Below are 12,404 nucleotides of genomic sequence, written 5' to 3'. Positions count from 1 at the left end.
ACTACCCTTTTTTGGGTGCAAATCATTCTAACTAAGGACTGTGTATAGTCATATATATTTCTCGGATTTGGAGGTTTAAAGGTCGAGACCATTTCAACATTTTCTATAATAGAAACCTCATTAGTAAGCCACCATGAAGTATATAGGAAGGGTTGATTCAGATACACGACCATAATGGTTAGAAAGCCATTTCTATCGAACCCAATTCCCACCATTATACGTAGATTTATTGTTTTCATAAATAAAAAGTAGAAAAATCTGTTTGTTTGTCTGTTCGTTAGCATGTCCATCTATACCTATGGACTGGGCGTCGTTCCTGGGGAACGATCGTTCTTTCACGGGAACGAACAAAACAAAATAATAACAACAAAACCACAAGGGCTGGGCATCGTTCCTGAGGAACGATTGTTCTTTCACGGGAACGAACTAAACGAACGGCACGAACGTTTTCAAAAAGTAGAACATGCCCAGCCCTATAATGAAATTACATATAACCTTTGCCCGTTTTGTCTTAAATTATTCGATAGAACCACGTGAGTGACCTTATGTCTTAGTTCAAAAATTCAAAGTTGAGTGAGTTGACTTTTGCTAGAGAAAATTTGATTACCAAGCAATCATGGGCTCCTAAGCTAGTATTTTACATAAACTTATGAATATGGTTGGGCTAAAAAGTTTCAATCATGGACTATATGGGCAAAGGATAATAATTTATAGTGATGATTAAAAAGCTCTTAAAGAGTGTTTGATTTTGTCTTTGAACTTACAAAATAAAGGAGTTTTAAGAAATTTAAGTTTAAGAAACAAAATAAAATTGGAAGAGAATCAGGAAGTAGAAGAACGATTAAATAAATTCTGTTAATTCGAATATAAAAACTAACTTTTGTTGGCATCCCTGTGTTATTATGAATTCTTTGTTTGTTAGGTTATAATTTAAAAGAGTGTATTCTGTTCACAAGACATTCCTAATTTTAGCTTGTTTTTAGAGATGTAGGGGGGGGGGGTTATGAAGCCCTGTTAAATTCAATAAGATAGATAAACGTTTGATAATACTGATTGAAGAAATAACGGGTATCGTAAAAACTCGCTTCAAGTACTTAATTGCATGTTCTGTTGTTATAAAATATAGAACATTTCGTAATTTCGAAATGTGATAAAGCTGCGTCCTACAAGTTATATCTTTAACCATCTCTTATTAACAAAATACATACATACAATTTGCAATCTTAACATAGCTGTACATTTTTAACTGCTTATGCTCATCTTTTGCATTAACCCAAGAACAGGAATCTTCTTCAGCCCCCCCCCCCTCAACCCGATGATCAGGGTTAATAATCCTCAAAAATATATTTTAAAGTTTTTTCAAAGTTTGTTTAAATCCAGTCGTATTGGTGGATTTGAGGAGAAGCCGAACCAGTTTCTAAATACCCCTTGTTCTCTGTATCACCCTGAAGTGTTGTGTGCATAATATTCTCAGTAGGGAGTGGAGACTACTGGCGTTAACATCTCCGCGATTAAATATCACGTGACGTCATCAGAAATCCTGGAATTTGTGAAATCAATAAATCCACGAAAATCATTTTTTTCAGAGTTCAGGTTTAGAAATGGAAACCATTTGAAATCTAAAGCTTTTGTTGTGAATCAGGAAAAAAGAATTTTTGTTTATTATTGTTGAACAGTCATAGATGAAGCGCCAATCCTATACAATTTTTAAAGAATGCATTAAAGAAAGAAAAATCTAGTATGGCAGCAATTACTTAAAAACCCTATTATAAACTAATACTTAAAGATAAAACATGAAGCTTTGTGGTTTAAATGTTGAGGAGTAAAAAAATGCAAATATATTTATTGAGGAAAGACTAGTTGTAAATTTTCTTTAGTCCTTGCTTCAACATCTTAATGATTGGAATATTTATATTTTAGAGTAAAACAGTAAAACATGTATACATGCAACTGTAGCCCGGAATTCCCTAGTCGTCTGTACACACATTTAGTTGTCTTTTCTTTTGGTTGTCTCTATATTCCTCTAGTTGTCTCTCTATTCCTATAGTTGTCCCTATATTTCTATAGTTTTCCCTATATTCCTCTAATTGTCTCTATATTTCTCTAGTTGTCACTAAATTTCTCTAATTGTCTCTATATTCCTCTAGTTGTCTCTATATTCCTCTAGTTGTCTCTATATTCCTCTAGTTGTCCCTATATTCCTCTTGTTGTCTCTATATTCCTCTAGTTGTCTCCATGTTCCTCTAATTGACTCTATATTCCTCTAGTTTTCTTTATATTCCTCTAGTTGTCTCTATATTCCTCTAGTTGTCTCTATATTTCTCTAGCTGTCTTTATATCCCTCTATATGTCTCTATATTCTTCCAGTTGTCTCTATACTCCTGTAGTTGTCTCTATATCCCTCTTGTAATCTCTTTATTCCTCTCGTTGTCTCTATATTCATCTAGTTGTCTCTATATTTCTCTAATTGTCTCTATATTCCTCTAGTTGTCCCTATATTTCTCTAATTGTCTCTATATTCCTCTAGTTGTCCCTATATTCCTCTAGTTGTCCCTATATTCCTCTCGTTGTCTCTATATTCATCTAGTTGTCTCTATATTCATCTAGTTGTCTCTATATTTCTCTAGGTATCTCTATATTCCTCTAGTTGTCCCTATATTTCTCTAATTGTCTCTACATTCCTCTAGTTGTCCCTATATTCCTCTAGTTGTCCCTATATTTCTCTACTTGTCTCTACATTCCTCTAGTTGTCCCTATATTCCTCTAGGTGTCTATATACCTCTAATTGTCTCTATATTCCTCTAATTGTCTCTATATTTCTCTAATTGTCTCTATATTCCTCTAGTTCTCTCTATATTCCTCTAGTTCTATATTCCTCTAGTTGTCTCTAAATTCTACAACTGTCCATTGTATGAGTACTGTATACATAATATTCTTTCCTTGCCTGTTTTACAAGCAGTAAATCCTATGTAAGCACTCTATGCACTATGCAACCAACATCCTTGATATTCTAAGTATGGATATAACTGAACTAGAATTATCAAGTGGGCGAGGGGTGGGGGGGGGAGGGGGAGGTGAAAGAAAAACCTATTTTCTTCAGTTAAGTCTGGTTCACCATCTAGCTTAGAACTCTTAATTTATCTCACCGCCTCCCTTCAAGGTTAATCTTTCTCATTCTTTCTTCTAAGGGACTGTAAGTGAAATTTACAATGTGACCCTTTATTTTAAACAGGAGCATGCACTATGCAGGATATAAACCTTTATTTGATCAACAGTGGAAGATATCATCGTATTTTTAGCTTTAAAGTGTTCTATTCTGATAGTTTCCCTTCCCTTCCTTCTGCAGTAGAAATGCGCTATAGTTGATGTATCCATAGCACCCACAATTAAACATAATCAGTTTTCAATCGGATAATTCACTCCTACGTTAAACTTGGGTTTATATCATGGAATTCCCGGGCCGACTTTTTTAATCAGCTAGAGCAAGCTGTACAGAGCCGGCGATTTAAAAAATTCAAGAAAATACGACTCGGGTCTAAGCTGTTGTTGAGCTTATTTACGGCTCGGGCTTTCGAATTTAAGTTGCATCTATTTTTCAACAGAATTTAGTTCATAAAACCGGTTTAATGTTGTATTTGGCGGATTTTCAAAGTTGGAATTGGTGCATTCCGGGTTTTGATGAGAATAAGACCCAACATTGAGCCTTATTCTTCACTAAAACTAACCAAGGTCGGTTTTATTTTCATTGGGCCTAACTCCTTAAGCCGAGCCTAAGATCTCGTAGCTGTCAATCACGTGACACAAGCTGTCGTCAGAGTTGGGTCTAAGATTTGGTCTTAAAGCTGCGTTTAAGGAATTAAGACTCGAGCCGAAGCTTTTAAATCGCGGGCTCTGTACAATTACGGCAAATACACCAAATAAGTGTTCCCCCTCTAGCGAAAGGAATTGACTTTTTGCCACAAACTCTGATTTTTAAATCTCTAAATCTTTGCAACTCAATGTCGTGGACCTTTGATATTACAAACTATTAATTCAAAAAGTTTAAATATGAAACAACAAAGGTCTACTCCATCAGGTATTAAAGTTATACGGATTTTCAAAATTTGAGTTAGTGGCAAAAAACTCGGTTCCTCTCTGTGCTCTTCTCTAAATGTAAAGCCACTTAGAATAATATGTATATAGTCTTTTTAAGATATCTTTCTATGTTCAAAAAATCATAGTTTTAGCGAGAAAAACACAATATTCAAAGAACAATGAATTTTCTTTATAGAAAGTAACGTTTGTCTTTGATCAAATTAAAATCAACCTAGTCGTAAAAAATGTCTGGCACGCCTCAAATAACATAAAACACCATAAACATTCCGGTTTGATGGAGATTACCCTGTATTTAGACGCGGAGACACTTTCAAGGCAACAAGAGGCTTGAAATTATTTGTCCAAGTTTAAATCACACCTTAGAGCAAATCTACTTGGCAATTAAACAAACTCTTATTGGATACAAGGTTACCCACAAAGCATGATACTTTAATAGTTCCTTTATCATGCTTTTCACATTACTCATTTACTAAAGATATTATATTTATTCTTGTTTTAAGTCCCTTGAAGATAATAATTCTTGTACATAGTTCCTCTCTAACAATTAATCTTGTACGTTGTCTCTTTAATTCGTTTTCACACAGTTCCTTTAAGATAGTAAACATTTGACACAGTCACTTGAAGATAATAATTCTTGTAAACAGTCTCTTTAAGATAATTAATCTTTTACACAATCTCTTTAAGGATAACTAATCTTGTACAAAGTCTCTTTAAAGAGACATAATCTTGTACAGAGTCTCTTTAAAGATAACTATTAACTAATCTTGTACACAGTCTTTTTAAAGATAACTAATCTTGTTCAGAGTCTCTTTAAAGATAACTAATCTTGTACACAGTCTCTTTAAAGATAACTAATCTTGTACACAGTCTCTTTAAAGATAACTAATCTTGTACACTGTCTTTTTAAGAATAAATAATCTTGTACACAGTCTCTTTAAAGATAACTAATCTTGTACACAGTCTCTTTAAAGATAACTAATCTTGTACACAACACAGTCTATTTAAAGAGACCTAATCTTGAACAAAGTCTCATTTGTTTACTTTTGTGCTCAGTCCCTTGAAGATAAGAAATCCTATTCACATTTAATTTATTTTTTACTCAGTCCCTTTAATTAATCTTTCTTTAAGTCTCTTTAAAATAATTTAGTTCTTTGTTTATTTTATAAAGCTTGATTAATGATGGCTGTTTAAGGTAGAAACTTCAGAACATGATTAACAGGAAATAAATGACAACAAACTTTTGTTCTACGTTTAAAAGTTTTTCACAAAGATAATGTAAAGCGCATATATGGGCTTCTTATCTCTTAATAGTGAACCCACATATAGATAGTCGACAAAACTTTAAGGGATTAAACATTTGCATTCTATTGTCTGGGGTATATCAAATCTTTTTAAATTTGTTAGTATGTGCGATCATAACTTAGGAACCCCTAAAACCTTTATTGAGGAAATCGGGAGAACCACGGGAATGATCTTAGCCTAGTTTTGAGATTCTAAGTTGAGTGGGTCGACTTTTACATCGAAAATTTAGTTTCCCGGTAAAATCGACCATGTGCGGGTAAACGGCGGGATTAACTGTGAGTAACCTGGGCAGCACCGGGTTCCCAAGCTAGAACACTATAGGATAGGGACAAAATACTAAGAGGGGAAATAAAACGTATGTATGTAAATAGGAAGATGTTATAATAATGCTTTTAAAATATTATTATTCAGGGGTGGGGTGATTTTGCCCCCCCCCCTCATAATTATAATTCTTTTACATATGAGTGTAAAAAGTAAAGCTGTATTCAATTCCCTCCACCAGCATAAAAACAAACAAGGAATATTTGCACGAGACAATATTTCCAAGGATCTTAAATAAGTTATTCTTGATGCTCTCTGATGCACGGAAAATGTCGTCTCTTTAGCATAGATAGAAGATAGAATCCGCATATGACGTCACGCTCGCCTCTATAATAATAATTAGGAGACGACATTTTCCGTAAAGCCATAGTAACCAACCTTATTATACAACCTTGATTATTTTTTTATTTACATTGCTTTACCATCTCTCTCCTCTAGATGCCCTTGAAAGCTGCAAATTTTGCAAATGCATAGCAGGTAGTGGTACCCGGGCAAATATTGGTACATGTCGTGTGGAAAATTTGGATAACTTTTCACGCTCACAATGGTTCAGTTTTAATGTCATCATCAGTAAAACAAATCAGAGCAAAGAGTTATTATTTATATTAGTTTTTTATTTATTTTAATTTCGTTTGTAAATTTTACGGCGCTGATAATTGGTCTTTATTGATAAGATAATATGGGTTTGTTAATGCTTAAAATGGTATTAAGCTAATCGGCTTTAACTATATAGATTTAGTTAAAAAATTAAGATTACGGCCTTGTAAAACTAAATTTTTAATTACGATTTTATGACTGTTTTAATTTGAAGAAAATAGTTAAATTTTTCGTTTATTTAAATATTAACTATTTCAAAATCTCGCTTTCTCGATTTAATTTTATGAGATTCTAAACCTTTTGTGCTAACTGTTGAAAACTGCGGTTCAAAATGAACGTATCTCTTAACCTTGAAAATGCCTGACCATGATGAAAACCTAGCTCATGCAGATTCTTTTTCCCTCATGAGGGTTTATATTTTCTTTGTGATATCTATATTGACAGACTGCAAGAAAACTTTACATAATATATTTGTTTGTTTAGAATAGATGTACATATACATGTTTAAAGGTACTGCAGACAATTTTCAATTGCCTGTCGACCATTGCAACTTTTGTATCAGCAAAAAATTATAGATTCTTTGGATCGTAAAATGGATAATTTCTACTACAGTTCTGATAGCTTTCAGGGGTCACTTAGAATTACACCTACTTACAGTCCCTTAAAATATCTACCTACAGTCCCTTAAAATACCTACCTACAGTCCCTTAAAATACCTACCTACAGTTCNATCCTTCTCTTTTCAATCCATCCTTCTTTTTTCAACACATCCTTCTCCTTTCAACCCATTGTTCTCCTTTAAATTCATCCTTCTCCTTTCAATCCATCCTTCTCTTTTCAGTAAACCCTTTTTCTTTCAATCCATCTTTCTTTCTTTCATTCTTTCCTTCAATTTTTCTTTAAAAATGTTTTTATCTTGAAAGTAAAATAATGCCTAAAAACAGAAAGCAGATTTTTTGAGACAAAGATGTCAGCATTTTCGTTTTTATTTTATATATTTTTCTTTCGACTCATTCACTTCTCTGCACGAAACATCAGTAGATTTTAGAATTTTATTCAAATTTTGTTTAATTTCATGTTTTTAATTCATTTTACTTTTTGAACAATTCAAATATCTGCAACAAGACCAGTGATTTAAGAGCTCTTTGAGGTAGAACGATATAAAAGAAGGTTTTCTTTCCTTGGAACTCTTTGTTTTTGTCCAATAAACAAATTAATAATTTGAAATTCATTTTGATTGCAGCTGCAGACTGAAAGAAAGAAATCAACTTGCTCAAGAGTTAAAGAACAAGAGAGCCAAAATACTCCAGGTAAATTATCTCAAAAAAAGACTGTACAGGTAATTAAAGCGTGTAAAACAAAACAAAAACACTGTACTCTATTTTCTCAAAAAATCAGTTTCAAAAAAGTTAATACTTTAGAAATCAAAATGATCTAGAAATCAGTTTCAAAAAAGTTAATACTTTAGAAATCAAAATGATCTAGAAATCAGTTTCAAAAAAGTTAATACTTTAGAAATCAAAATGCTTTAGAAATCAGTTTCAAAAAAGTTAATACTTTAGAAATCAAAATGCTTTATAAATCAGTTTCAAAAAAGTTAATACTTTAGAAACTAAAATGATCAGAAATCAGTTTCAAAAAAGTAACAAGCTCATTTTCACAAAAAAAGTAATAAAAAATATTAGTCAATTATTGCAACAATGAAACTTTCAGCATTTTCTCTTCGATGAAACGATAATATTTTTTTTTGCTGATTTACAATTTCGTTTTTTTGTAGATTTTTCCAATTTTACGAAAATCTAAAATTTTTTGAGACAACTTTTTGTAATTCTGAGCTTCCAGAAACATTCCCTGCAGGGGTCAAATTTTGGCCCGATCGGTTCACTCATTTTGACGTTTATTGGATGCAAACGGAAATACAAACAAACAAGCAAATTGTATATTTGGATGAGACTTTAATGGCGACCTGACCCTTTAAATACGATGAGATATAAACATGAAATTTTGTCTTCAACATAGAAATATAATCTTGTAAATCAAATACAAATAATTTAGCAAAGTAACAAAGCAATGAGATAATTAAACAGCTGTAGCGACCCGTGCAAAATAGAATAAAATATTTGGCATAAAGTCGTCTTTAAATCTTTCATCCTGCTAGGCGAAACTATAGATGATATTATTGGGAGGGGCAAATTAATTGATACAAATTTTGATATTTTTGCACGCAAAAAAATAATTTAGTTTTTCGAAGTAAATCAGGATCAGCCCCCTGCAACCCCCTCATTCTAGTTGCGCCTCTGAGAAATCAAACTTACACAAGATGACCCACAGAGGATGAGACTTCAGAGACGACTTTGCTAAATTAATACCGACTGTTTCCTGATAGTTATGATTCTCTGCAACTTTAAACTTCTGTTTTTCTTTGCCAAATCATTAAATAAGCCATTTAAAGACCAATAGAAAACTTGAGATCGTCAAATTTAAAAGTTTGAGGTCGTCTTTACATTCTCATCCTTTATGTGTAACCCTGTATATCTAAATGTTTTTGGCGAAATATATTGAGAAGAAAATTATATAATTCTAGCAATAGAGAGTAGGGTTGGGATTAGTTTAAGAACGATCTAAGGTTTATATCTATTGTTTACAATATTTTCTTATTAAGGATGTTCCGTGGTGTGCTATGTATTCTGTTCCTACAATTATTTCACCAGATCCAACCCCAGACATGTAAGATAATTATATAAATATTGTTTCAGTAATTTATCCATAGCAGGGATGTATATTTTCTTGAAAAATCATTCCCTCAGCCTCTTAAAAAAAATAAAAATTCCAAGAAGTTAGGCACGTGTGCGCGGAATTGTTTAATGATTTTATTGGCTGTATTGTGGGAAGATTTTTTTTGCAATTTATTTCGTTTAAAAAAACTTTTGCCTAAAAATATTTTACTATGAAATCAATTTTACTATAACATGACTCCCATATTATATTTTTATTTGTGTCTGGTATCAAACAACTTAACAAATTATGGAAGAAGACATTCTAAACTATTCACCAACTGTCATGTTTCGTGGGACACCCTGTAAATGATTATTAGGGGGAATTCAATGAATTTTTGGGGAAACCGTATCAAACAGGATAAACATTTGCCTTTTGATTTCAATTTTTTATTTATACACCCCTGATTCATAGCTTGTGTAGATAGTACACGTATGATATTTATATAAATATTGTTTCAAGTTAATCAGTACCGTCCATAGCATACATAGATAGGACATGGAAGATAATTATTTAAATATTGTTTCATGTTAATCAGTACCGTCCATAGCATACATAGATAGGACATGTAAGATAAACATATAAATATTGTTTAAATTAATCTGTACCATCCATAGTTTACATAGATAGGACATGTAAGATAAACATATAAATATTGTTTAAATTAATCTGTACCATCCATAGTTTACATAGATAGGACATGTAATATAAACATATAAATATTGTTTAAATTAATCTGTACCATCCATAGTTTACATAGATAGGACATGGAAGATAATGATGTTTTTAGCGTTGCTTTTTTACCTTGAAAAGTGTATAGTTTTTTGTACATTGTTTCTAAAACAGAAATGTGCTGATAACTGTCAAAAAGAAACCACAAAAATTTAACTTTCAACTTTTGTTTTAGAAAAAAAGGATTCCCCCCCCCCCCCCCATCCCATACATTTTACACAGTTATATGAATCTATGAATGGATTTTCCTGCGTTATGTTAAATTATGTAAATTTTGAATATTTCCTAGAAAGTTTAAAACATTCGAACAAAGTTTGTAAAAAGCAAATATAAAACTGTAGATTTTAGATGGTTTTGCTTCACTTTGAGGGGAAATATATATATAGCGGGATAATATTTAAAGATTTTAAAAGAATAACAGGCAATTGTTTAATTCTTATTTTTGACAGATACAATTTGAATTTCACAATTGTTTTATTTGAATAATACAAATATCTATCTTTTAAAAAGATAGAAATATACAATAAAAACGGGGAATAAGGGTCTACAGACTCGTTTGAAATCGGATTTTCAAGATTGAGACCATTTTTTATATCTGCGTACAATTTCCGATTAAATAAGGTCAATTTTAGGCTTGAAGATCTAAATATAATAATTCTATAAGCTCCTAAAGTTTCCAACTGGAGTGAAGTAAAAAGTAAAAGATAATCTCCGTTTGCACAATTTAATATTCAATGTTAGGTTATTACAGTACAATTGTTAATTTTAGATCTACAAGCCAAAAGTTGGACTCATTGACTCGGAAATCGTACGTACAGATAAATGATCTCAATCTTTAAATCCAGAAAACGTATCTTAAACATGGCATCGTTGTATTTTTCAATAGTTACAAGTCGTCTTTACAATCTCATTCTTTATATATAACCTTTACATAATAAACCTTTATTCCCGCTTCCTCTATCTATTCTCATTAGATGGAGACTGCTATAAAAACTTGAATCAATCTTGAATCAATTGTTGTGAATCTTAATCCATTGATTTATCGTACACACTCACGTAAACTTTTAATAGCCTCAGACGTGTATATTTCAGAACATTATGGCAGTTGGTTTTACCTTTAGTTTGTATGAAGTAACTGACAAATTGTCATCGATTTTTGCATGAAAGCCTTCAACCTTCAGATCCCGTTGCAATGCACTGAAAGATTGACCCTAAAACTGAGATTTCATCCCGTAAACTTGCAACAACAAAAATATTAGACATTGAAGTTTACTGTTTAGTGAGAACCTGTTTCTTGTCCCCCAGACCAACAAGTGTTTGTGACCCAACAGAAAGATATCGGTAAGCATGAACATTTAAAGGAACTTTCATTGTAATTTCAAGTTTCACTTTATGTGACAGTGATCGAAATTGTCCAAAAATTGCCAAATAAACAAATAGTTTTCCTATCAGAAAATTTAGAAATTACTCCAATATTTTGCTCACAGTAGTTATGAAAATAAAATCTAGAATTAGGTCCAAACTCTTAAAGATTTTGTTTTAATTCTCATACAAAACTTTACTAATGACTTAGGATTCAAAAGGTATCGTAGCATTTATCAATCAGCTGTCAATTAATAATGTGATTTAAAAAAAATTATTTTCTTATTTAGAACAATCACAGGATCCTGTAATAATATTGACAATCCAACCTGGGGGATGCCGGGCTCTCAATTACACAGGCTGGTTAGCTCAGCATACAGGTATAGTGTGTTACCAGCCACACAGGCTGGTTAGCTCAGTGTACAGTTATAGTAGGAAACCAGCTAAACAGGCTGGTTAGCTCAGTATACAGGTACAGTGGGATACCAGCTACACAGACTGGTTAGCTCATTATTCAGGGAAAGTGGGTTACCAGCTACAAGGCTGGTTACCACAGTATACAGGTAAAGTGGGATACCAGCTACACAGGCTGGTCAGTATAGCAGGTATATAAGGATACCAGCTGCACAGGCAGGTCAGCTAAGTATAAAGGTAAAGTGGGATACCAGCTACACAGGCTGATCAGCTCAGTATACAGGCATAGTGGGTTACCAGCTACAAGGCTGGTTACCTCAGTATACAGGTATAGTGGAATACCAGCTACACAGGTTGGTCAGTATAGCAGGTATATAGGAATACCAGCTACACAGGTTGGTTAGCTCAGTATACAGATATAGCGACTAGTGAGATACCAGCTACACAGGCTGGTTGGCTCAGTATACAAGTATAGCGGGATACCAGCTACACAGATATAGTTAGGAAAGAGACGGCCAACCCCATTCCTATTGATCAATAATCAAAGTAGCGTTAACTTTTTTTCTCAATCATATTTTGTTTTAGTGACGGAATAGGGGAGCCAAGAGGAGGGTATAATTCAAGAACACTTCCTAATCCAAGGTAATAATCTAGAACAGTCCCTAATCCAAGGTAATAATCTAGAACAGTCCCTAATCCAAGGTAATAATCTAGAACAGTCCCTAATCCAAGGGAATAATCAAAGGGAATAATCTAGAACAGTCTCTAATCCAAGGGAATAATCAAGAACTGTCCTTTAGATAATT

The 12,404-nt window shown here is 32.7% G+C and overlaps 1 protein-coding gene across 4 annotated transcripts in view; it reads left to right on the top strand.

Moving 5' to 3' along the window:
• The first annotated feature begins 1,606 nt into the window (after positions 1 to 1,606).
• Positions 1,607 to 12,404, top strand: part of LOC111709057 (chorion peroxidase) — a 42,200-nt gene continuing 31,402 nt past the window's right edge. For 2 of the 4 annotated variants that reach the window (XM_023482644.1, XM_023482641.1), the window contains exons 1-6: positions 1,607 to 1,642; positions 7,559 to 7,625; positions 8,978 to 9,042; positions 11,103 to 11,163; positions 11,475 to 11,564; positions 12,184 to 12,240. In XM_023482644.1, coding sequence (XP_023338412.1) covers positions 8,979 to 9,042; positions 11,103 to 11,163; positions 11,475 to 11,564; positions 12,184 to 12,240 — 272 coding nt within the window. In that variant the 5' untranslated portion in view covers positions 1,607 to 1,642; positions 7,559 to 7,625; position 8,978. Of the gene's footprint in view, positions 1,643 to 3,115; positions 3,161 to 7,558; positions 7,626 to 8,977; positions 9,043 to 11,102; positions 11,164 to 11,474; positions 11,565 to 12,183; positions 12,241 to 12,404 lie in introns of those variants that run through there. The other 2 variants (XM_023482639.1, XM_023482640.1) reach the window with 2 other exon arrangements.

The sequence above is a fragment of the Eurytemora carolleeae genome, unplaced genomic scaffold (genome assembly GCF_000591075.1).
Source record: "Eurytemora carolleeae unplaced genomic scaffold, Eaff_2.0 scaffold377, whole genome shotgun sequence".
Lineage (NCBI taxonomy): Eukaryota > Metazoa > Arthropoda > Copepoda > Calanoida > Temoridae > Eurytemora > Eurytemora carolleeae.
The sequence above is the reverse complement of the archived record's forward strand: the minus strand, read 5'-3'. Positions and strand labels throughout refer to the sequence as shown.